The sequence below is a fragment of the Stenella coeruleoalba genome, assembly GCF_951394435.1.
Source record: "Stenella coeruleoalba genome assembly, chromosome: 19".
Lineage (NCBI taxonomy): Eukaryota > Metazoa > Chordata > Mammalia > Artiodactyla > Delphinidae > Stenella > Stenella coeruleoalba.
In genome coordinates this window covers 1,831,321-1,857,418 of record NC_137165.1, presented here as the reverse complement: position 1 = coordinate 1,857,418, position 26,098 = coordinate 1,831,321, and the positions used below count along the sequence as shown (strand labels likewise).

General features: G+C 47.3%; 1 protein-coding gene across 5 annotated transcripts in view; it reads left to right on the top strand.

The window, feature by feature from the left end:
• Positions 1 to 26,098, top strand: part of SHMT1 (serine hydroxymethyltransferase 1) — a gene marked incomplete at its 3' end in the record, with an annotated part of 59,898 nt that overhangs the window by 20,561 nt on the left and 13,239 nt on the right. The window contains exons 1-4 of one of the 5 annotated variants that reach the window (XM_079905736.1): positions 3,868 to 3,995; positions 4,528 to 4,673; positions 15,978 to 16,260; positions 24,900 to 25,014. In XM_079905736.1, the coding sequence (XP_079761862.1) occupies positions 24,919 to 25,014 (96 nt within the window). In that variant the 5' untranslated portion in view covers positions 3,868 to 3,995; positions 4,528 to 4,673; positions 15,978 to 16,260; positions 24,900 to 24,918. Of the gene's footprint in view, positions 1 to 3,867; positions 3,996 to 4,527; positions 4,674 to 6,329; positions 6,431 to 15,977; positions 16,261 to 18,644; positions 18,778 to 24,899; positions 25,015 to 26,098 lie in introns of those variants that run through there. The other 4 variants (XM_079905737.1, XM_079905735.1, XM_079905738.1 and 1 more) reach the window with 4 other exon arrangements.

The following is a 26,098-nucleotide window of genomic DNA, read 5'->3' as shown; positions in this document are numbered from 1 at the left end:
TAAATAAGTAAATTTATTTATTAAAAAAAATAAAGCTAATGGGGCAAAATATTAGCAATAGGAGAATGTGGGTAAAGGAAAGGGTACACAAGTATTCTCTGTATTATTCTGATTCTTGAAACATTTCTGTACATTTGAAGTTATTTACAAATGAAGTATTTTTAAGGTATCTGTGTACACTAATAAAGTTTTCGTCACTTACTCATCCTTTCACTCCTGCAGTGTGTACTGAGTTCCTTCCATGGGCCATGCGCTGTGTCAATGCTGGGGATACCCCTGAGCAGCCCCAGTTCCTGCCTTCGAGGCCTGTCCTGTCTCAGCAGACGTGTCAGCAACACATCACATAGCTGAATGGCTCCGTGCAGTTATGGTGTGTGTGTATATGGGTCCTAGCCGGGTTTTCTTCTCACATTTCTCTGACTCCAGCCTCTCCAAGGGAGAGGCTAGCCTTTTATCCTCATGCGTTTGGGGCTGCTTGGCCATTTTAGAAAAGGACCAGGGGAATGACCTTGGGCAAAACAGGCCCTGAAACTAAAGAACAAAGGCCCTGGGGGCCTGAATCCCAGAGACAAAAGCCAGGCTCCCAAGAGTAAAAGATTAACTTTGTCTCTGTTACACTCACAAGTATACCTAGTTGCCACAAGACAAGAAGCTCAATTATGAATTTTAACCTTATCTGTTCCTGTGCTTTCTTGCAGAAAATTGTCATTCACTTCTTTCCCCTCACAAAAGCAGTCCCTATTCCCGATAGATAGCCACCATGGCTGCTGATCCAAGAATTCTGACGATTTCTGAAAATTACCAGTGATCATGAGACAAAACCTCCCTTTGGTTATGAAAGCAACTCACCCCTCTGCTCAGGGAGCTGGCACTCTTTTTTCCGCCGTCTTCCTTGTGCACAAGCTGTCTCCTTTAATAAAAAGCTTTGCTCAAGAGCCCTGTGGAAGCGATATTCTTGTCTAGGGTATTGCTGTCCAAGAATCTGGAAAGGGCCCAGTAACAAGGACACTTGAAATGAAAATCTTCCTGTCTCCATAGAAATTCTGATGTGAGGGAGGACGATGATGGTGAGAGTAAAGACAAGGACCACATCCAGACTGGAAAGTAAGAAGTGAAACAATTTCTCTTCCCGGATGGCATCCTCTTGAATTAGAAAACCCTAAGGTATCCACCCAAAATTATTACAACTAATAAGTCAGTCCAGGAAGATTGCCGGACACAAGATCAGTGTGCAGAAATCACTTATAATTCTACACACTTGCAACGAACAATCCGTAAGTAAAGTTAAGAAAACGACTCTATGGCATTAAACAAAAAAACAATAAAATGCTTAGGAATAAGTTTAACAGAACTACAAAACTTCCATTCTGAAAACTACAAAACATTGTTAAAAGCAATTAAATAGGATCTAAATAAGTGGAAACATGGTTTTATCAACCTCACTCAGCTGTTTCTGGAACTCTGTGAGTGCGTAGGGTAGTCATGCAAAACAAGGAGCAACTCGTGAACTGAGGTTTCAATAATTATCACAAGACCAAAAGAGAAAAAAATGACAAAAACCTGTGCTTTATTCTGGGAGTGATTTTGTAGGATTAATCCATGCTTTGCCCAACGAAGTCTGATGCCTGAACTTGTCACATGTGGATCTGTATGCACAGTGGTAGCCACACAGCAAGTGCTTTGCCAGATTGACATTGTGAAGGTAGTTTTTTCCTTATTAGTTTCCTGTCAACATTCTCTTTTCCTCACTCTGGCTCCCTCTGCCTTCCTGCCCTGTGTGTGCAAACACAGGTTTACAAGGGAAGATGTAGGATCTCAAATGAATTGAAGGTGAAATGCAATCATGGTGCAGCATCTTTCCCCATTCTATTTTGTATTCTATTTTAAAATCATACATGTTAGAGATGGATGAGCTCGCATAGCCTCCAGCACGTGGTAGGACCTCAACCTCCATTTGTATGCAATTGAGTCAAAGACAGAATCACTGAAGACGTGGTCTCAGAGGATGGGGAAGATTTAGACAAGCATATTCCATGGAGGTGACCTCTGGGAATGTCTGCTTTTTCACAAAGATGTTAAGCCCACGGGAACCATACCATCTTTTCGACTTTTCACTAAAGTAATTGACTAAAACACCTGATTATCATGAGATTTGAACCATTTTAAGCCATTAAGTTGGTCGTGATGGTGTACAATTTGTACCCTTTAAATATGTACTGTTTGTTATAGATCAACTATACTCCAGTAAATGTTTTTAATGGCAAAAGATCTGAACAGACACTTCACCAAAAAAGAGACATAGGAGGTAAATGAGCAATGTCATGAGTCTGTAGAAAGATGCAAGTAAGAATCACAATAACATTCCTCTACCCTACTAGAAGGGCTTAAAAAACCAAACCAAAACAAAAAAAACGCTGACAAAACCAAATCCTGATGAGGAAATGCGACAGCTATAACTCTCAGACCTTGCTGATGGGGGTGCAAAACGATGCAGCCACTTTGGGAAACATGTTGGCAGTTTTCTATGAAGTTATACAAACACTTATCATAAGACCCAGCCATCCATTTCTGACATTTACCTAAGTGAGATGAAAACTTATGGTCACATGAAACCTGTACATGTGTGTTTATAGCAGCTTTATTCATAATAGTAAAAAACTTGGTGCTGAATTTGACCAATGCTTTTTCTGCATTTATTGTGAAGATCGCTTTTTTTCACCTTTATGCTATTAACATGGTAAATTGCGTTGATTGATTTTCAAATGTTGAATAAACTTGTATTTCTGGGATAAACCCCACTTTGTCAAATGTATTTTCATTTTTATATATTGCTGGATTTGATTTGTTTTGTTTTTAAATTAAGTAATTAATTTATTTACTTTTGGCTGTGTTGGGTCTTCGTTGCTGTGTGAAGGCTTTCTCTAGCTGTGGCGAGCTGGGGCTACTCTTCGTTGTGGTGCACAGGTTTCTTATTGCAGTGGCTTCTCTTGTTCCAGAGCATAGGCTCTAGGCGCATGGGCTCAGTAGTTGTGGCACGCGGGCTCAGTAGTTGTGGCACATGGGCCCTAGAGTGTAGGCTCAGATGTTGTTGCACACGGACTTAGTTGCTCCGCAGCATGTGGGATCTTCCCAGACTAGGGCTCGAACCTGTGTCCCCTGCATCAGTAGGTGGATTCTTAACCACTGCACTACCAGGGAAGCCCCAGGATTTGATTGATTAATATTCTGCTAGCTATTTTTGTGTCTCTGTTCATGAGGGATATTGCTATGTAGTTTAATTTTCTTCTAATAATTTTTGTCTAGTTTGTATAATGAGTAATACTGGGATCATAAAATGTTTTGGAAGGTGTTTACTACTCTATTTTTCTGAGAGACTTTGTATAGTATTCTTTCTTTCTTAAATGTTTGGTAGATAGGAAAACTGTCTGGGCCTGGAGTTTTCTTTATGGGAACTTTATAAATTCAAGTTCTTTACTTGATATGAAACTCTTCATAATTTCTAGTTCCACTTAAGTCATTTTTGGTAATTTGTGTCTTTCAAGGAATTTGTCCATTTCATTTAAACTCCCTTATTATTATTTAACACTTGTATGATATATAGTGATGTCTCCTTTTGCCCTTCCTGATGTTGGTAATTTGTTTGCTGTCTTATTTTTCTTGAGTATTTGAGCTAGAGGTTATCAATTTTGTTGATTTCTCAAGACAGCTTTAGATTTCATTGATTTGTCTTCTCAGCATGCTCATGTATTCGTTTAAATGGTCGAGCACAATTATAAAAGCTGTCTTAATGTCCTTGTCTGCTAGTTTCAACACCTCTGTCATTTCTGCATGTTTCTATTCATTGATGTTTTTTCCTAGTATAGGTCACATTTTTCTGCTTCTTGGCATGTCTCCTAATTTTTTATTGGACACATGACATCATGGACGTTATTTGTTGAGTATCTGGACTTTGTTGTCTTCCTTTGAAGGGTGTTGGACTTTGCTCTGGAAGGCAGGTAAGTTACTTGTTGATGTGTTCGATCTCTTTGAGACTTTTAAAATAGTTTATTTCAAAATAATTACAGATTCACAGGAAATTTCAAAGATAGTACAGAGAGGGCTCATGAATCCTTCACCGTTTTCCCCATGTCTACATCTTCCATAACTATTGTACAATATCAAACTCAGGAAATATATGTTGATAAAATATGTATGTATAATTCTGTGCCATTTTATCACATGTATAGATTCATGTACAGCCGCCCACCCTTACCATGGTTTTACTTTCCAGGGTTTCAGTTACCCATGGTCAACCTCAGTCCTAAACTACTGAATGGAAAGTTCCAGAAGTGAATAATTCATTAAGTTTTAAATCGCAGGCCTTCTGAGCAGCGTGATGAAATCTCCCACTGTCTCGCCCGGGATGTGAATCTTGCCTTTGTCCAGCTTAGTCCACCTGTTAGTTGCTTAGTAACCGTCTCAGCTGTCAGACCAGCTGCCTCAGCATTGCAGGACTTGTGTTCCAGTGACCATTATTTTACTTAATAGGTCCCCGAAGTGCAAGAGTAATGATGCTGGCAATTCGGATATGCCAAAGAGAAGCCCTACAGTGCTCCCTTTAAGTGAAAGGGTGGAAGTTCTCGACTTAATAAGGAAAGAAAAAAAATCATATGCTGAGGTTGCTAAGATCTACGGTAAGAATGACTTTTTTTTAAATTGAGGTAGTTAATGTACAATATTATAAGTTTCAGATGTACGGCATAGTGATTCACAATTTTTAAAGGTTATATTCCACTTAGTTAGTATAAAATATTGGGTATATTCCCTAGTTATTATAAAATATTGGGTATATTCCCTGTGCTCTACAATATATCCTTGTAGCTTATTTATTTTATACATAGTAGTAGTTTGTACCTCTTAATCCCCTACTCCTATCTTGCCCCTCCTCCCTCTTCCCTCAACTCACTGGTAACCACTAGTTTGTTCTCTATATCTGTGTATCAGTGAGTCTGTTTCTTTTCTTTCTTTTTTTTTTTTTGGCCGCACCACACGGCACGTGGGATCTTATTTCCCTGACCAGGAATCAAACCCGTGCCCCCTGCAGTGGAAGAAAGGAGTCTTAACCACTGGACCACCAGGGAAGTCCCTCTGTTTCTTTTCTTTATCTTCACTAGTTTGTTTTATTTTTTTAGATTCCGCATATAAGTGATATCATACAGTATTTGTCTTTCTCTGTCTGACTTAATTCACTTAGCATGATACCCTCCAAGTCCATCCATGTTGCTGCAAATAGCAAAATTTCATTCGTTTTTATGGCTGAGTGATATTCCATTGTGTATGTGTACCACATCTTCTTTATCCATTCCTCTGTTGATGGGCATTTAGGTTGTTGGAGATTTTCGTATTATCTTCCTGTTATTGATTTCTATTTTGGTTCCATTGTGGTCAGAGAATACACTCTGTGATTTCAATTCTCTTAAATTTGTCACAGTTTGTTTTGCAGCCCAAGATGTGGTCCACCTTATTCGCAGTCACTCGAAAGCACGTGTACTCTGCTGTTCTGTTGTTGGGTGGAGTGTCTGAGAAGTGTGAATCGGGTGCAGTTGGTTGATGGTGGTGTTGGGTTCTTCAGTATCCTGGCTGGTTTCTGTCTGAGGCTTGTTTAAAGTTTTCCTAGAGGAAGGTAGGTTAGCTTCCACCCAGGGGTAGTTTGGACTTACTACGCAGCCGTGGCGGCTCCGGGGTGTCTGCTGTGTTCCCCCGGTCAGCCCTGAGGAAGCTACTCGGGCTGCTCAGAGCTTGAACAGCTTTCCCTGTGAACTCTGGGAATTTGTCAGCTCACAGTTCCCTGGTTGTACGTCTTTGTGCAGTTTTACTCTGTGCATGCAAGTCACGCACTGGGCAAAACTCCAAGGAATTCCACACACAAAGGAATGGCTCATTCTCCCCAGCCCTGATCTCCACCCCTTCCACCCACTGAGACCACCAGCCTCTGTGCCGTCCCCTCTCTGCACCCAGGACCGCCTCTGCTCACCCGACCAGGGCAGACCCAGGCTCCCCCTCCCCCTTTCTCATGAGTCCGAGCCCCTGACCCCTGGTTGTCCAGAGTTTGCAAAGAGCTCTTTGATAGGTTTTGCCCAGTTTCCTAGTTGTTTATCAAGGAGGGTTAAGTGCAGTCCTTTCTACCATATCATGCCTGGAAGAGGAAGTCTGTTTCATATTTTTAACATTCTGAGAATAATAATGTCACATGGCAACACGGGGAAGTGATGGCAGTGGAGTTTCAAGTTCTCCTTTTATTTTAAGTGTTGCTGAATAGGAAAAAAAGAAAAGACAGTTACAGAGGCAACCTGATGTCAGGGATGAAGCAGTGGATGGGACTCCAGCCGTCCTGCATGCTGCTGCGTCCTGTCCACCTCCCTTCCACCTCCTGTCGTCTGGAGTCACACCTGTGAGTCTGACGTGATCCTCAATCGGGGCGGGTTTCCTTGCCCCCCGCAGGCAGAGTTAGTGGGTCTCTTCTTTGCCACCCCCTCTGCTGCCTCACTCACTCGCTCCACCCTCACCCCAGTATTTGTCTCCTTCTCTTCCAACACCTGTGACACTTCACCCAGATGGTCACCTCAGCCCGGGTGTGGATGAGCTGGTCTGGGGAGAATGTGTAGGAGAACAAAGACCATAGATGGTGTCTGGAGATCCCAACGCCTGGAGGAAAGCAGAGGAAGAGAGAGGAGCCCAAAGTGGACTTGGTAAAAGCTCAGAGAGGTCAATCGACGTACTCCAAGCCACACGCATTCACTTCGCATGCCTCTGTGTGCCGTTGTGGGAAGATCAAGGCTAACGATAGCCGGTTTGCACTGGTTTGGCCATCCTTGTTTCTAGCTGGCATCCACGCTCACTGACCTGTGTGGCCTCTCCTAATTGGTTAGATCCACTCTGCACGAGGCCTGCCCCCCCACCCCGCCCCTGGCCCCGGGCAGGTAATATTTTGATCTGCTTAGGGAAGTGTACTCTCCTCACCCAATATTGGCTGCGACTCCAAATCCTCCTCCCACTATAGCCTCAGGAAGAGACAGCACAGCAGGAGGCAGAGAGAAGAAAGGTGTTAGTTCTTGATTTTCCAGTCATTTGGGAACTACCTCACAGAGGAAATGGTTTGAGAGAGAAGGGTTTGAGTGGCAGAGGGGAGGCCTTGGGCTTACAAACACCTTCTCTCTTTTGAGATTTAGAGCAAAGAGGACACCTGGTGAGTAAGACAATTTCCCATCCCACCCAAGCCTCTAAAATGAAAGGAGTTTCTCTGTGCTGGAGAAACAAGTGGTCTGGAGGGGAACAGCCAGGGGTGCAGGGAACTCCTGCTCCGGCTGTGCTGTGCGGCTGGCTGCTGTGGACGGTGGGTAAATAAAACCCCTGATGGCTTTGGATGGGCTGGGAGTGCAGAAGACTGTGCTCGGGGAAAGGCAGGACCTGGGGGTCTGAGTCCAGTCTCTGGAGTAGAGACAGTCATGTGGGCTGACCCAGAGCCTGTCAGGGCACTGAGGGGGTAGGCGCAGGATTCCCCAACACCGTGTGGGCACAGGGGAGATGGGGGCATTACAAAGCCAAAGAGGCTGGGTGGTGGTAGGGTACACAGAGCGGACATGACTGAACACCTCAGGGACCAAGGCCACGAATGCACCAAGGTTGCCAGTAATTTGCGTAGAAGTAGACGCTGCTGGCCCAGTCCATGCTGGGCACCACGTAACCCTTGAACTTCAATGCCGCAGCAGGAATAGTGGAAGAGAGCACCAGCTCCAAACATTCGGCAAGGTGAGACTTAAACGTAAGGCAGTATCGAAGAAAAACACAGCTGCGTTTCTTGTACATCCACATTTGTTGTTTGAGATCCGCACGCGCTGCACTCCAGTCTCAAACATTCAGATGTATTTCTTCTGCACCTACTACGTGTCATGCCAGGTTCCAGGATGGCTGCAGCACTTGCCACACAGCACTGTGGACCCAGCCAAGCTCCAGAGACCGACCTCACTTTGCATCCCGTCTCTATCACACTAGCCATGTGATTGTGGGTTGTCTTACTCTCAATTTCCTCATCTCTAAGTGAAGCTAATGATATAACTTGGCAAAATAGAACTAAAACCAAAACCTTCCCCCAGCCCAGACATCTCCACAAAGGCACTAGAAAAAGAAAACTCTTTTACTATTGAATAGGCATTAAACTAGAACGTGATAAGCATCACAGACCACCTGTTAAGAGTTTGCAAAGACAGAAAGGAATCCACTCCTTACACAGCCAAGCGCACTCTCCATTGCACGTGTGTTCTTGAGCTAAACAATAACTAGCCCTCTAGTAAAGGATTCAACTGTACCATCTATCACATATCATTCATCCTAATTTTACCTGGTGACTGGGGAGATTAACTGTGCCTCCAAGTGAGGGTCTTTGGCAGGAAAGAATTCAGAGGTGAGCCATAGTAAAGTGAAAGAACGTGAGAGCAGCCCCAGGGTATGGGGTTGTTAGTTTTATTTATTTAATTTTATTTTTGGCTGTGTTGGGTCTTTGTTGCTACGCATGGGCTTTCTCTAGTTGCAGCGAGAGGCAGCTACTCTTCGTTGCGGTACGTGGGCTTCTCATTGTGGTGGCTTCTCTTGTTGTGGAGCATGGGCTCTAGGTGCACAGGCTTCAGTAGTTGTGGCATGTCGGCTCAGTAGTTGTGGCTTGTGGGCTCTAGAGCACAGGCTCAGTAGTTGTGGTGCGTGGGCTTAGTTGCTTTGCGGCATGTGGGATCTTCCTAGACCAGGGCTCGAACCCATGTCCCCTGCATTGGCAGGTGAATTCTTAACCACTGTACCACCAGGGAAGTCCCAGGGTTGTTAGTTTTTATGGGCTGAGTAACTTCATAGGCTAACAAGTGGGAGGATTATTCCAACTATTTGGGGGAAGGGGCAGGAATTTCCAGGAGTTGGACCATCATTGCCCACTTTTGGGCCTTTTATGGTCAGCCTCGGAACTGTCATGGTGCCTGTATGTGTGTCATTTAGATGCTAATGCATTGCAGTGAGCATATAATGGGGCTCAAAGTCTAGTGGAAGTTGAATCTTCCACCATCTTGGGCTTAACTGGTTCTAACCAGTTTTTGTTGTATCCTCAAAGGCTGTGTCATTCTTCTAATGGTTGCACCCTGCCCCCTTCCCTCCTGTCTCATTCCTCTCTCAGAGATTTCACTCCCATATTCTTGTCGGAAGAAGAGGGGTGACGGTCCGTCTTCCGTAGCTTGTTTCAGGGCTGAGTAGGGGCGTTGACCCTGCCTGTCAGGGAATAAATATCTCTGGATGCCTGATCCAGGGGTCCCAGGGGCAGGACAGCTCCTTGTTCTGAGTCAGAGGGCAGCAAGGGCTGGAATCCTGGCATAGTCATCGTCTTGATGTGGAACTGTTGTAACTGCTCCATAGCCTTCCTACAAATCTTCTTGATGAAGCACTTTTGCAACAGCATCAGAGTACAACAATAACTATCTACAGATGACAAAAGACTCAAAAAGCCACAGTTAAACGCTTGATTACAAGGTGATAGACAAAGAAACTCGATTACTGCTGTTACACACAACATTTTAAGGTAATAACCAGAGGGACTTCCCTGGTGGTCCAGTGGTAAAGAATCCACCCAAAGTTAGTTGAAGGTCAATGAACTTCAGTTGGAGTTTGATATTTGGGAAGTTTGTCAAAAATATCAAAAAGCTTTCAAAGCACTTTGTCAAATAGGATCACAGGTCACTGTGAAACAACACTTATTCACTTAACCAAAATGACAGAATATTTCAAAAGCAAATACAGATCCCTTAAATGCAAAGAACCTCATACAATCTGTCATCTAAAACAGGATTCCAAGAAAACTTTGTTCTCTTAACAGAGAGAGAACTAAGCTCCGGTCTTGTACTAGCCTACTCTTAATAACAAAATCCATTTACCTAATTAAATTTAATCCAATCTTAGCCAATCCTGACCATGTACAAAAGCTTTTCTCAGGGTTCCTTTTCCATGAGCCTTCTACAACTTTTTGTATCCATACTATTTTGTCCCATATTTTCTTTTCCATTCAGAAACAACCAGCTCTAGGACAAAACTAACCTTTTTCTCTTTAACAAAATGCATTTCCTCACACCTTCTTTTACTGAAAGCACACATCTTACTTTCCTGGAATAATGAAATGTTTCCCTTCTTGTTATTTTTTAAAATATTTATTTATTTACTTGGCTGCATTGGGTCTTAGTTGTGGCACACGGGATCTTTGTTGCGGTCTGCGGGATCTTTTGTTGTGGCACACAGGCTCTTCACTGCGGCACATGTGGGCTTCTCTCTAGTTGTGGCGCATGGGCTCTAGAGCATGTAGGCTTAGTTGTCCCACGGCAAGTGGGATCCTAGTTCCCTGACTAGGGGTTGAACCCGCATCCCCTGCATTGGAAGGCAGATTCTTAACCATTGGACCACCAGGGAAGTCCCCCCTTATTATTTTAATAGCTTTAATTACATATATTATAATTTTAACCCTTAAAAAGCTTAATCTCCAGTGAAAATCAAGAAGCAAGTAATTGTGATCTGTTTCTCATACCAGCTTCTCCTGATTGGGAAACTTATGCTTTAGTTTTCCTCTTCTAAGAAGGCAAGCATAGGTAGACTTAGACCTGCCCAGCAATTAATGTTCTAGTATTCTATCCTATTTGAAATGACCCAGATAGTCAGTGAGTTCTCTTCATTTAACTTGGTTTAGTTTCAAGTTACCAAAATCTGAAGAGACCATATTAGACATTCCCAAAACATAATTATTCCTATAGAGTTTACCTAAAAACTCTTATCTCATTTACATTTACTTTCCTTAAAAGTTTCTTGGGAGTTCCCTGGTGGTCCAGTGGTTAAGACTCCGGGATTCCGGGACTTCCCTGGTGGCACAGTGGTTAAGAATTCACCTGCTGGGCTTCCCTGGTGGCACAGTGGTTGAGAGTCCGCCTGCCGATGCAGGGGACACGGGTTCGTGCCCCGGTCTGGGAGGATCCCACATGCTGCGGAGCGGCTGGGCCCGTGAGCCATGGCCGTTGAGCCTGCACGTCCGGAGCCTGTGCTCTGCAACGGGAGAGGCCACAACAGTGAGAGGCCCGCGTACCGAAAAAAAAAAAAAAAAAAAGAATTCACCTGCCAATGCAGGGGACATGGGTTCGATCCCTGGTCAGTGAAGATCCCACATGCCGCGGAGCAACTAAGCTCATGCGCCACAACTACTGAGCCCGCATGCCACACTACTGAAGTCCACGTGTGCTCTGCAACAAGAGAAGCCACTGCAATGAGAAGCCTGTGCACCACAACAAAGAGTAGCTCCTGCTCGCCACAACTAGAGAAAGCCTGTGTGCAACAACGAAGACCTAACGCAGCCAAAAATAAATAAATTAAATAAATAAATAAAGACTCCGGGCTTCCACTGCAGGGGGCATGGGTTTGATCCCTGGTTGGGGAACTAGGATCCTGCATCCCATGCAGTGTGGCAAAAAAAAAAAAAAAAAAAAAAAAAAGCAAGTTCCTTAGAAGTTTCTTCACATTGAGTTACTTTCCTTGTTGGCAAATTTCCAACAGGCATAAGGTCTTATTTGACCTCTAGTAAGCCTAGGTACAGCAGAAATAGTATACTTCACATTGTAAAGACACATCTGTATTAAACCAACAAGCTTAAGCAGCTTCAATACCAGATATAGATTCAGTATTGAGTATTTCCCAGTTTCATTCTGAAATTCATTCTGGCCAGTTTCTTTTATATTTCTGAGTATTTATATAAGCGCTTAATTTCCTTTAAGCCACTTTAAAAATATATTTATTTATTTATATTTTTTGGCTGTGTTGGGTCTTAGTTGCGGCGCGTGGAATCTTTCGTTGTGGTACGCGGGCTCTTTGCTGCAGCGCCTGGGCACATTGCTAGTTGTGGCATGCAGGTTTTCTCTTCTCTACTTGTGGCATGTGGGCTCAGTAGTTATGGCACACAGGATTAGTTGCCCCGTGGCATGTGGGATCTTACTTCCCGGACCAGGGATCAGGGATCAAACCTTGTCCCCTGCATTGGAAGGCGGATTCTTTACCACTGGACCACCATGGAAGCCCCCTTAAAGCCATTTAAATAGAGCTCTTTTACAGATTAATTTTGGTAAGATACATACAAACATGCAAACAAACAGAGACCTCATAGCTGCCATTCCAAAGCTTTAGCCATGAATCAGGTAGAACAACGTAAAATCCATCAGTTGCAAAAGAGGTAGAATTCAAATCTGGTTTCTGGTAGATGGAACAAGCCAAGGTCACCTGTCTAGATGGATCCCTTTTAACTAATATTTATGAAAGGCACTTAGACTTCTATTTGTCCTTGACTGTCAAGCTCCAAATTACCTACCCCCTTTCCTGAAATTTGCATTTTAAAAAGAAGGCAGAGATAAGGGTTCCTGGAGAAGATCAGGTAGAACATTTGCATCTCAAAGGCATGAAGAGAAACGCATGTTCCTCCTAGGATGATTTTGTTCCCTTAAGGCCAGAAAAATTTTTTTCCCTCAACACTTACAAGCCTCTTAAGATAAGTAGGGGAGGTTTGGGGAGTGGTAAAAGGATTTGTAGGTTTCGGATTATTTGGGGCCACACCTCTGGTCCTGTAAAGACTAGACGTGTAAATTAAGGACAGCTTTTTGTGTTTTCTCTCAAAGAATTTGGTGGCCACCTCAATGACACCAAAAGACTTGACACCTAGGTTGGAATGTTTCACTTTCCCTCATTTACCTTAGGGGAGAAGGCCCTCCCCCCCCCAAATTCCTATCAGCTATGGTCAGTTTGGTCAGATCGGTGACCTCCCATTTTGTTAAATCTATTTGCAAACACTTTTGAGCATCCACCCTGGGTTTAAGAAATTTTCTAATTATGGCCCTCAGTTCGGCCTTTGATCTGAAGAGGCTGGCCTACGGCCTCACGTGGTCCCATTTCTGAAGGTAGCCTGACTATTTTTAGTCCATTCCACTTACCCCATGGTTACCCTCTACTCGAATGCTACAGAGTGGAGGCATTTGTGGCACTATGTGGCTGTCTGGATTTGTCCACTCAAAGGCAAAGAGGTATTGGGAGTGTGGGTGCAGGGGGATGCTAGAGAAAGCATCCTTTGGGTCTAGCACTGCGAACCAGTTTGCAGTCTCTGGGACTTGGGTCAATATGGTGTATGGATTAAGGACTATCGGGTGAGGGTGAACTGGAACCACTGCCTCATTAACTGCCCTCAGGGCTTGAACAAACCTGTATTCTCCACTCTGTTTCTGATGGGCAGAATGGGGGTATTACACAGAGATCAGCAGGGTCGTAACAGCCCATATTTTAAGAACTTGGTTATTAAAAGTTGGATACCTGTTGAGCCTTGGGCCTCAAGGGACCCTGTCTCTTCCACGGGTAATCAGCATTGGGTTTTAACGAGATATGAACTGGGGGCACATTAGTAGCTTTGCCAGGACCTCAGTGTCCCAGACAGTGAGGTTCTCTTGAGATACAATATGGGGTGGAATGGAGACCTCCTCTGGCTTGAGACTGAGGCAGGTTCGCACGGCTGGGTGCCTTCTCTGTGAGGGTCTCCAAGTTTGGAGTACTGTCTGGAACTTAGTGAGCAAGTCCCTTCACAGCAGGGGATGGGGCACTCAGACATGAGCAGAAACTGATGTGCAAGGGTAAAATTTCCTAGCAAGCAGCTGGCGGGGGGCGGGGGGGGGGCGTGTACTGAATCACTTGGTTTGGGCCATCCATCAACCCCTGTTATCATACAGGATTGTACAAGGGTCCAGGGAAATCGGTCAGCACAGAGTGGGCAGCCCCCGTATCTAACAAGAAAATAACTCTCGTACTGGCCACATCAAGGGCTGCCTGAAGCTCCTCTGGAGACGTGACCAGGAGTCCTTTGGGAGCCATGGAGGGTCCCAGGCCCCATCAGTCTCTGGTCCTGTCAGCCATCGTTGGTGTGGGAGCCCTGAGTCGCCTTTGGGACTGAGGGCAGTCCCACTTCCAGTGGTCCTTGTGTTTACATTTTGGACAGGGTACTGCTGGCTGTCTTCCTCATGGGTGACATTCGTCTTTGTGGCTGCACTTCAAACAGATCTCTTCTTGGCAGGGCCATGGCTCTGGTCCAGACTTCCTGGATCCTGTCCTTGCCATGGACTTTCTCAAGGGAGGGTAACCCTGAGGTGGTGCAGGGGCTAGGGCTGCAGCCAATAACTGTGCCTTTGTTGTTGTCCCTGATATCCCAAAATGTAAGAAGAGAGTGTGCTGCCGGAGACTCTAGTGGGTGGAGCTCCTCAAGGGAGTGTCACAGAGATAAATCCTGATGGCAGTGTAGGAGATAGTGTAATTGGCTTGATCCATGATGGCTCCCAGCTCCAGGGTAGGGGATCACGGCAGAAGAGATGTTTAATTAAGCAGGGGAAACTGGGCTTGTGGCTGTCAGGCCATGAGAAAGGGTCTGTTTGGCAAAGACAACAGTGAGGTCCCTGTGGGCACCTGAAATCTTTCTGAGAAAGAAAAAGAAACAAATAGAGCTGAAGGGTAGGGCTGGAGCTGTAGTGATAAGGATACAAGGCAAAAGCTCCCCTCAGGATATGTCTTTGTGCTGTTGAGGAGGGGCACCTCTTCACAGAAGTAAAACAGAGGTAACACCCCATCTGCTGGCAGAGCTGGCAGGGAGGCTCCAGGACCTGTAGACAGTCTAAGAAATCAGGAGGGGATGAGAAAAGGAGGATGTAAGAGAAATCTGGGACAGGAGGGAAGGTGTACAGCCAGGACACTTCCCAGGCCAGAGATTCGTAGGTCCATTGAGAAAGGAGCTCCACCACTACCTCTGCTCTGGGGTTGATAAAGTCTGAGACCGCCATGTGTGACCAGGGGTGCAGTGAGGCCGTGCGCCCTGAGCGGCACCCAGGGAGGGCCGAGCCACAATCTAGCTGGAGGCTCCTGTAGTGCCCCATTTGGGCCCCCTGATGCAGTTCTGGCATTCCAGAACCAGGCTGAGACTAAGACCGAGTAAGGGGGCGGAATCGGGCTTGAGGAGCCGCGGACGGGAAACTCACCCAATCAAGTTGCCGATGGCTTGCCACGGTCTTAATTTGGAAGTCCGAGTGGTGGTCCCTGTGGATCATCTTGGGTCCAAAGAGACAGAGTGATAGGGAGAATGAGGGAGATTGAGGGGAGAAAAGCCCTGGGCCCGGCAGGCTCCTTCAGGGCCAGAGAGCTGGTCTCTGCCCAATCTCGCAGGCAGCGTCAGCCGCCACCTAAGGGCTACTTGAACTTTCAGGGCTCGGGACAAGTCCCGGCCACCCTCCGCAGAGGGGAGCCATAGCTCAGTAGGCGGATCAACACTATGCCCTTCGATGTCCCTTTCGTGGCCGCCACAAAAGGTGCTGCAGGAGAATGGGGGAGTGAGAGAATAGTCACGTCTCAGGTCTCGCGCGAGTTCCTGGGACGGGACAGACCCGCAAGTGAGGGTCCTTGGCTTCACACAGGAGAGAATTTAAGGGCGAGCCATAGTAAAGTAGAAGTGAGTTTGTTTAGAGAGATATGCACACATTCCTCAGGCAGAATGCAGTCCCTTTCAGAAGGTGAGAGCAGCGCTGGGGTGTGGAGTTTTAGTTTCTCCGGGCTGGGTAATTTCATAGGCTAACAAGTGCGAGGATTATCCCAATTATTTTGGATAAGGGGCAGGGATTTCCAGGAATTGGGCCACGGCCCACTTTTTGTTCTTTTATGGTCAGCCTTCGAACTGTCTTGGTGCCTGTGGTGTGTCATTTAGATGCTAATGCATTACAGTGAGCGTATAATGAAGCTCAAGGTCTACTGGAAGTTGAATCTTCTACTATCTTGGGCCTGATTGGTTCTAACCAGTTTTTATTGTATCCTCAAAGGCTGTGTCATTCTTTTGATGGTTTTGCTCTGTTCCTTCATTCCTGTTTCAGGAGGAACAACAAACTTCTATCTTTATGACGGGAGGTAGTTTTGCAACTTAGAAGGAGGCTCCTACCCACCCACAGTCACTTGGAAATAGCTGTGCTGGATCCTTCACATTTCCGTTTCAAAGAGATGGCTCCCAGGTTCTTGAGAACGACATTCCTGGGTCATAAATTTGACAAAAGACCTATCTAGTCTTCAAAAGAATTTATATACATTTCAAAGAGATGTTACCAAACTGAACTTGCATCTGCTCACCTGATGCACAGCAAAGCCAACCTACTGACACAGGTTTGTGGTGAAATAAAGTACAGCATTTACCACAGGGCCAAGTAAAGAGAATGGCAGCTCATGCTCAAAAGACCCAAACTCCCCAATGGTTTTCAGGAGGGTTTTTAGAGACAATATTAGGGGTGAGGGTTCAAGGGTGTGTGATCAGCTCGTGACCATTCTTCTGATTGGTTGGTGGTGAGGTAACAGGGTAGTGTTTTGGGAGTCTCAATTATCAATTTTTTGGCTTTCACCGGTCTGGGGTCTATGTGCTGGTGGGCAGCATGCAGCTAACTCCTTCCACCTGGTGGGGGTTTTAGTTTCTGCAAAACAGCTCAAGGATATGGCTCAGGATGTTATCTGTAGCCCTTGAGGAGGAACTAAAGGTTCTTAATTTGTTTATGGGTAAACTATTATTATTTTATCTTGCTTGACTGCTTTCCTTTGTTTCTGCATTTTCTCACTTCTCTGATTAAATTTGCTTTTTGGAACTTGGGAAAGCTTAGGAGGCTAAAGCCTTTCTACAAACAAGAAGCAGGGGACACGGGGGGGGGGGGGGGGTGTCTGTCCCCTGGAAGGTCCTGCAGGGTCCTGCTTTGTTTCAAAGAAGAGAAAGCACTTACAAGTTTTCTAAAGTAAATGCTCAAAGAAAATGGAGGGGAGGGAAATCTCTTATTTAAACTGAGGAAATTAAGCCTTTTATTTTAAATTTGTATTTATCTTTACAATCTACTTCCTGCTTGATGCTCTAAATTCCAAAAATCCATGGGGGAAGTGGGGGGGGGGGTGGAGGGCAGGGGAACTAGGGGAAGGAAGGGAGTCACTAGGCAAAAAAGCATTTGACAAAATCATTCTCACTACAGTTGATCCTTGAGGAGGATGAGTTTGAACTGTGCGGGTCGACTGGTATGAGAGTTTTTTTTTTTATATATAAATACTAACTACAGTACTACACGATGCATCGTTGGTTGAATCCTTGGATGTGGAACCACGGACACAGAGGGCTGATCTTGAAGTTGTAAGTGGATTTTTGACTTTGCAGGCATTGGGGCCCCCAATCCCCAAGTTGTTCAAGGATTAACTTTATATGCATTGCAGTGCATGACTCCTGGAAATAACAGTGCTTCCTCTCTGAATTGTTACGGATCCCTACTCTCTCATTGTCTTTCCCTGGACTTTTCCGAATCAGCTTTGAATCCATTCACTGTGACATCGGTGACATTTGTTGCAACATTTTGGAAATTGCTTGACATTGTAAGAGGTAAAGTGTTGTAGGTACGTTGAGAACTGAAAGATCAGGAGCTACTAAAGAAAAAAATATTCAATGACACAGTAAGGCAGATTTTATTCAAGGGGGCGGGGATATTTCAGTAGGTGTAGGGACCACTGCCACGGAATCTTGCAGTTGGGGATAGAGATTGGGCTCAACTCTGAACACAGCAGGAGCAGTGGAAATTTATAGCCAAGGAACATGGTGAGGTTGGTGGATGGAAAATTACTAAGAGGAAACATCGGGGGGGCGGGGGGGTCAGGGTTTCTGACATCACATCAAGTTTCTGATGTGATGTCAGAAACTTGATGTTTCTGGCTAAACCGACCAGGCCTGGGTGCTCAGACATCACCGAGGATCGTAGAGGATGAGGATCCAATCAGATATGGAGAATGGGGTGGGGGGTGGGTGGGTGGGGAGTAGGGTTCTGTCTAAACTGACTTAGCAGGATTCTTGCTTAATTAAATCCGATAACACAGAGACAAACAGGAAAGTCCAAAAGTCAGGCTTCTGTCGGGGAGAGAACTTTTGTCAGCTCTTTCCCTATATGGTGCAGCCCCTCGGTTTTTTAATTCTTAACAATGGTTTATATTATTGAGCCCTTACTGTGTGTCAGGCACAATGTCAAGTGTTTTAGATATGTCTATGAGTCCTCCCAACAGCCCTGCCAGGCAGATATAATTATCTCCAATTCAAAGATGAGAAGTATGAAACTCAATAAGTGAAGTGACTGGTCTAGGATTCTGTATGTGCAGAATAATAGTGTCGGAGTTGGAACCCACGTTTGTCCTATTTAAATGACCACTGTGCTAACCTGTAAGTAGGACAATGCAAAAGTTAAGTATAGCAACAGAATCCACCTCTAATCCTCCGTCTTCTCGGAAATCCCCGGCCCCTGGCCCGCAGCCCGGGCGGATGACACCGTGTCCCCTGGCCCAGGTGAGCAGGGGCACCTCGCCACCGTGCTGGGCGGGGCCCAGCCCGCTGCAGCCAATAGCGCGGGCGCCTCCGGGGGCGGGGCTCGCCCAGTTTCGCGCTCTGACTGGACGCCTCTGGGGCGGGGCTCGCCGGGATGCGCGCTCTGATTGGGCGCTCCTGGGGCGGGGCCGGGCCGGGGCGTTGCGCGCCAGGTTCTGGTGCCTGCCTAACGCGCGGATCACGTGGCGGGGGGCGCCGGATTGCGGATCCGGACTTCGGTGTAGCCGGCCGCACCGAGTGGCACGGTGTCCCAGGCTGCACTTAACCGTGGCTCCGAGAAGCGGGGTCGGGTGAGTGCGGAGCGCCTTGCTGGTGCCTGGGGTGAGGGACCCGGCGGCAGTGCGCGCGCGCGGCCCCGGGTCGAGACCCGTGCCGGGGGGTGGGGGGGAGCGGTGGCCTCGGCCGCAGCTGCGAAGGCTCGCTGCCCGTGCTGGCGGCCGCGTTGCTCGTGGAGCACTTTAGGTTTCAGTGCAGCGCGTCACCTCGCCACAGTATCCTCACGGCGGGGCTGCAGCAGAGTGCTGTTCTGTAGCCCATTTCGCAGGCAGGGAAGGGGAGGCTCGGAGAGGGCGGCGGGCCTGAGAGCCGCCCTGCAGCCTGAACAGTGGCGTAGCCCGCGCGGTGCCGCTGCACGTGCGGTCGCCCTGCAGGGCGGGCCTGCACCTGTCTTCCCCATGCCTCATCCCGGCCTAGGAGAGAAGCGCTGCCCTGTGGGGTTCTTGGCCCGGGGCCCTGCACGTCGAGGTCCAGGAAGTTAAGCGACCCTTGGTCAGCTTAGGCTGGCACAAACATGCGCTTCAGTCGGGCAGAGTTGGCGGACTGGAAACACCAGTTCAGGTTCTTATGGACTCATAATTTTTTTACTTGAAGGAACATGCAGTGGACGTGGGCGATTGTGCTTTTATTTAGTGCAGTGTCACGGAAAAGAGTTGATTCTGACTCTCACTATTATAAGCCACTTAGCTTCTGAGTCTATTTCCTCCTTTATAAAGTAGGGAACACGGACAGATGGTAGTTCCCTCAGGAGACTCCTGGCTGGTACCACTTGTGTGACAAAGGCCCAGGGAAGATCTGGGGGCATGGAGAGGCTGGTAACCTTGGCAAGTAAATTCACGTACTTGGACTGTTTATCCCTGAGGTTGAGGTGAGGATCATGCCAGAGGTGAGTGACATTTCTCCAGTGGAAGCACCAACAGTGTAACATAGTAACCGCTGCAGTGAGATGTGGTTTCCTGGGGTGCTCAGCTGGGGTTACTGAGTGGTAGTAACATGGCTCTAAGATCCCCAGGTGTCTTTCATAACAATAGTAGCTGCTGATTTTTGAGTAGTTACTCTGCCTGGCCCTGTCTGAGTGCTCTGTGTCTGGTACCTCATTTAACTCCCAATTAACTCAGAACTGTCGTCCCTGAGTCATATATGAGGGGACCGACAAACAGGTGTCAGCACCTGGGGCTGCACATTAGGAAGTGGGGGCGGGGCTTGAACCCCACAGGCTGCCTCTGCAGTGAGTTCAGCACAGCTCCCCTGGGTGTGGGGTGTGGGGGTGTGGTCTTCACCGTTGGGAAGTGGAGAATGGGAGGGGTCCAGCCCGTGAGATGTCCACCTGCTCTTCCATAAGGAACCTGGATCTTCTCCAATTGGGTTTCTCTAGTTGTTAGTTTCAGACAGTTATTTCTCAAACAGGTGCACTGGGAAATAACTTGTCAGCTATGTACTGTCAAGGTGAGAATCTGTTCTCCCATCCCAGCTCTGGCCTTTGGGCCCTCAGATCTCATCTCCTGTGTCTCTGTTTTGGTCCTGATTTCTGCCCCTCAGCAAGTGAAACCTCTTCCCATCGTAGGGCCTTTGCTCTTGGTGATGGCTCTTCCCCCCATCTCATAAGCTTGGCTCCTTTCCGCCGTTCAGATCTTAGCTCAGGCACCTGCCACGGCCGGTCTGCAGAAGCCCACCACCCGTTTATTGCCCTCATAACAGTCATCACCCCCTGAAGTTATCCCGCGTATTTCTTGTTTACTTTTTTAGAGCCTGCTTTTCATAAAAGCAGGGCCTCTGTCTTGCTGACCCTAGTATTCTTAGCGCCTAGCTCAGTGCCTGGGATATAGCAGTCACTCAATAAATATTTGTTGAAGGAATGAATGAATCCATTGTAGGCTAATAATAGTGAAGTAAAGCTCCTAAATACCAAAAGCTTATTTTGAATTAAACATAGAATTACTATATGATCCAGCAATTTCACTTCTGGGCCTATACCCAAAAGGATTGAAATCAGGGACTTGATATTTGTACACCTGTGTTCATAGCAGTGTTACTCACGATAGCCAAGAGGTGGGAGCAGCCCAGGTATCAGCAATGGATGGATGGATAAACAAAACATAGTCTATCCATACAATGGACTATTACCCAGCCTTTAAAAGGAAGGAAATTCTGACACATGCTCCAACATGCGTGAACTTTGATGACATTATGCTATGTGAAATAAGCCAAACACAAAGGAGAAATATTCTGTGATTTCATTTACATGACATACCTGAAATAGTCAAATTCATAGAGATAGAAACTAGAATAGTTTTTTTTGTGTGTTTTTTTTTTTTTTTTTTGCGGTACACGGGCCTCTCACCGTTGTGGCCTCTCCCGTTGCGGAGCACAGGCTCCAGACGCACAGGCTCAGCAGCCATGGCTCATTGGCCCAGCCGCTCCGCGGCATGTGGGATCTTCCTGGACCGGGGCACGAACCCGTGTCCCCTGCATCGGCAGGCGGACTCTCAACCACTGCGCCGCCAGGGAAGCCCTAGAATAGTTTTTAACCCCAGGCTGGAGGAGAAGGGAACAGAGTATGTTTAATGGGGACAGAGTTTCTGTTTGGGAAGATGGAAGCGTCCTGGAGACGATGGTGGGGATGGCTGCACGACAGTGTGAGTGTCTTTAATGCCACTGAACTGTGCACTTACATCACAGTTCAAAAAAGATGAGAGAAGTTCAAGGTGTACTGTTTTCCAGCCAACCTCCAGACTCGAAGAATAGATGGTAAGTATGTCTTCCCTAAATATAGTATCAGTTAAAAATGATCTTCCCTCTGATCTAAAAAAGCACAGTCTCAGGATCTTTGTCTCACTTGTTTGCCAGCTATCTGGGTGTCCCTCAGCCCTGACAGGCTGGCACATGAACTAACCGTCACATTCAGGATCTTTGCTTTTCTTACTGTAGTTTAGAATGCCCCAGGATATAATAGATTATATCTGTAATAGATATTATTGATTTAATTGAAACAAGTCAAAAAACCTTGAAGTTATTGTTTGAATAAAGAATTCAGGCTTCTTCGTGGTTTAAAAAAAAAGCTTAATTAGAACTCAAGTTGGGTGTGGACTGAGCACTCCATTTGGGGGATGACTTGACCTGAGTGGGAACAGGATACACGGTGGAAAACTCCCCCACGGGGTTTCAGTGAGAGCAGGGGGGCACTGCCCGCCTAGGAGGGGGCGCCGGCCACACAGAGAGCCCTCCCCAAGGTCGAGAAGGAACTGGGACTCCGAGTTTGCAACTTGGGTAAGAGAAGGGATTGCAGAGAGGGCAGAGGGCCACAGGTGGTGACACTGAGTGAGACGAGCGAGACCACAGCTGGAGAGCAGAGAGCAGTTTCTTCCTGAGCAGAGCTGGTCTGAGTGCCTCTCAGGGACGGTTGTAGATCTGACTGTCCTGGGGGGAGGGCGGGGAGAGGGGGCTCCAAACGGACTTCAGTTACTTGGTGGTTGAGAAATACCTGCTCTGTGTTGCTTGCCACCTTTGAATCCTCTTTAACCTTGAGTAGTCGGTATTTACAAGAAGCTTTTCTCTGAGATTCTAGGACCAGAGGGCCTGTTTTGTCTCTTGTGCTTTTTCTGTGGGTTTGCCACCTGCTGAGGGCACGTGGGAATCCGGGCTTGAGTTAGGAGGAGCCGTGGGCAGGACGCCCAGAGCACCCACGTCTCTCCACTTCTGGCACAGTGTGGATGAGGCCCTGGCACGGTGGCCTGTGCTGCCTCTGCTGCTGAAGCATTCGTGGCATTTAAGTCCCAGCACTCACTGTTGGGTTTGTGGGAGTGGCCGTATTTCTAATCACGCTGTGCTCGTGGTAAAATAACGGCTGCTTCAAAAGTCCCAGTTAGGCATTTCCTGGTTAAAGTTTACTGATGGTGTCTTTTCAGTAGCTCTCCCAGAGATGGAGGAGGACCCCTGTGACTGGGGAACTATTAGCCTATTTATTTACTGGGTATATTTGTCTAGCAAATTATACTGTCTGTACTTGTGTAGGAAAAACTGTGCTCTTTCTGCTGTGTCTCCCCTTTACTCTCCCCACTACCAGTCACAGCACTTCTGACACCAGACAGTTCCTTACCCAGCACTCCTGCCACACCAGCTGGTGTCTTAAAATTGAACTCAGTTCTGACACTAACCAGAGTTAGCACAGACCACACAGGTCAAGTGTTCTGTCCCAGCAGACAGCCTCCCCCGGCCCACTTCAGGTGCCGTTGCGAGTACTGGGTCCCCAGGTGACCCACAGCTTCTGTCGGGCTTGCCTACAAATCCGAGGCTCTCAGGGCCCCCCTGGACTGGAGCGTTTGCTAGAGCAGCTCACAGAACTCAGAGAGACACTTACGTTCGCCGGTTTATTAAAGGATGTGATAAAAGACACAGATGAGCAGCCAGATGGAGAGAGAGAGGCACGGGGCAGGGCTGGGGAGGGTCTTCGTGGAGTTGGGGTGCATCACCCACTCGGTGTGGAATGTTCACCCACCTGGTTCGCTCCCCGAACCCTGTGCTACTGGGATGTTATGGGGCTTCTTCCTGGAGGCCTGATGGATCATTAACCCCATTTCCAGCCCCCTCCCCTCTCTGGAGGAGTTGGGGCCGTCCGTGCGGGTGCTGCAAATTCCAAGCTTCCCTGGTCTTTCTGGTGGCCAGTGCCCATCCAGGAGCCCGCCTGGAGTCACCTCATCAGGACAAAAGATACTCCCATCACCCAGGGAATCGCGGGGGGGTTAGGAGCAGAGACCTATATATATATTATATATATTATATATATTATGTATACACACCCAGTGCTCCGTCTGGTGTCCTCTCCTCCAACAGCCACTGTCCAGACTGAGCCCGCCCCAGCTCTAGTCCTTGTGGCTCAGTTATCCACCTGCATTTAGTGCGCTTGCTCTGTTTCCTGCTCGCCTCCCCCGGTAAGCGCCACGAAGGTTCGGCCCGTTTGGTTCCCACTGTGTTCCCAATGCCAATGCCATGGCTGCTGCAGGCCTCCATCAAGTAATTGTTGAGGGAAAGAATTTGAAATGAAAACTTACCTAATTCATGGAGAGCACTGAAAAGCTGCCAACTACTGATTAAAGGAGGGCAGTTCCTGTAAATATTTAAGCTCTCACTTGAGCAGAAATACCACTGAGCTCACATGCTCGTTCTTTGTGGGAACGTATGTTAAGACACACGCCTGTCCAGCTGGCTGTACTGCAGTGATGCCGAATCCAGGCGTGTGCCTCTGACCGTGGTCCTTACGGGAGGCCTGGGTTCCAGCCAGCGCGCGCTTTACCTGCAGCCCTGGCGGCGGGACTCTGGGTGTGTGGAGTGTGAGCTGGGGTTTGAGTCTGTCCTCCGTGGCCAGCGGGCTCTGCAGCCCTTGGCTAAGATACTTTCCTGAGTCTCATTTTCAGTACTTGAAAAATGGAAGGAATAATAAGCCAGCAATTCACTTGCTCACTTGGCAAATATTACTCCTGTATGGCTGTGCCTGGTACTGTGGGAGATTTTTTAAAAAGTAACCCTCAGTCCTTGCCTTCAAGGAAGCTGGCTTAGAGCTAAGCCACAACTAGGATAAGTTCAGCTGTGAAGAGGGGATGTCTGGCTCTGTGAGGCTGGTTTGGCCTCGAGGCAAGGAGGGTGGGTCTCCTGATGAACCAGCAGGGAGCCCTCGTGGTGGTTCTGCAGCAGAGTCCTCGAGGTCTCCAGGTGGTTCTGGGGGCAAGGCTAACACGTGTTTCAGTACTTTGGCGACTCAGGAACTGACAGGTGGTACTGAGCTGTGACTGAGGGTTTTTAATTATTTATTTTTGGCTGCATTGGGTCTTCGTTGCTGCGTACAAGCTTTCTCTAGTTGCGGCGAGCAGGGGCTACTCTTTGTTGCCGTGCACGGGCTTCTCATTGCAGTAGCTTCTCGTTGCGGAGCACGGGCTCTAGGCGCGCAGGCTTCAGTAGTTGTGGCGCGCGGGCTCAGTACTTGTGGTGCACGGGCTTAGTTGCTCCGCGGCATGTGGGATCTTCCCGGACCAGGGCTCGAACCCGTGTTCCCTGCATTGGCAGGTGGATTCTTAACCACTGCGCCACCGGGGAAGCCCCAAGCTGTGACTGAGTTTAATGTTGGAAGTTTTCCCATTTTTAGGCGACTCTGAACCAGCACGATGGCGACTCCCGTCAACGGAGCCCCCGCGGATGCCAACTTGTGGTCCTCGCATGAGAAGATGCTGGCGCAGCCCCTGAAAGATAGCGACGTGGAGGTGAGGCTGCGGGTCCTATCGGGTGTTCTGATGTTGGAGGCCCTTGTTCAGACCTCTAGTTCTCACTAGAAATAAACCGTGCTCGGGACAGCCTTGTGGTTCAGGTAAGAGGGCGGATTTATAGGCAGTGGCTGCAAAGTGGCTATAAGTCCTTTGAGGGTAAATTTCGATATTTGAGTTTCTGCGAAGTGCAGAGCACTGTGCTGGCTGCTCCCGAGGAAAGGGGGACCGGTCGGTCATTGAGATTTGACCTTACATTTTTCCTTACATTCAGAGGAGTATTTCTTATTTATTTATTTATTTGTTTTTTGCGGTACGCGGGCCTCTCACTGTCGTGGCCTCTCCCGTTGCGGAGCACAGGCTCCGGACGCGCAGGCTCAGCGGCCATGGCTCACGGGCCCAGCCGCTCCGCGGCATGTGGGATCTTCCCGGACCGGGTCACGAACCCGTGTCCCCTGCATCAGCAGGCGGACTCCCAACCACTGCGCCACCAGGGAAGCCCCAGAGGAGTATTTCTAGAAGCATCTTTTATTTACGTATTTTTATAACAGCTTTATGCGTGAGAGGAGTGAATGCACTTACCATACAAGTCACCCATTTAAAGTACACAATTCAGTGGTTTTTAGAGTACTCACGATCACTTTTAGAACATTTTAATCCCTCCAAAAAGAAACCTCAAACCCATTAGCAGTCACCCCATCCACCCCCCAAATTCCCAGCCCGAGGCAACCACTGGTCTATTTTCTGTCTCTCTGGATTTATCTAAACATCTTTTATTTTAAGGAAGGGGAGCAAGGTTCAGGAGGGGAAAACTTGGTGAACTGTAGGGATGAAAAGAAGAAGATGGTATAGAATTTAAAATTCTGGGGATATGTGTTTTAAGGATCATCTTCTCTTCCGTCGTTTTGTTTTCCTTAATTCATTTTCTGTTAATTCCTTCCCAGGTGCTAAAAGCTTTGAGGAAGATTTCCTCTGTTCCTTAGGTGCTGTGGGAATCACCTTAGTCCGGTTATGCTCGGCTTCTGAGGGCAAAGTATGAGTGTGTAATAGTGTCTCTTCTGTTTACTGGGTTATAGCTTTGATC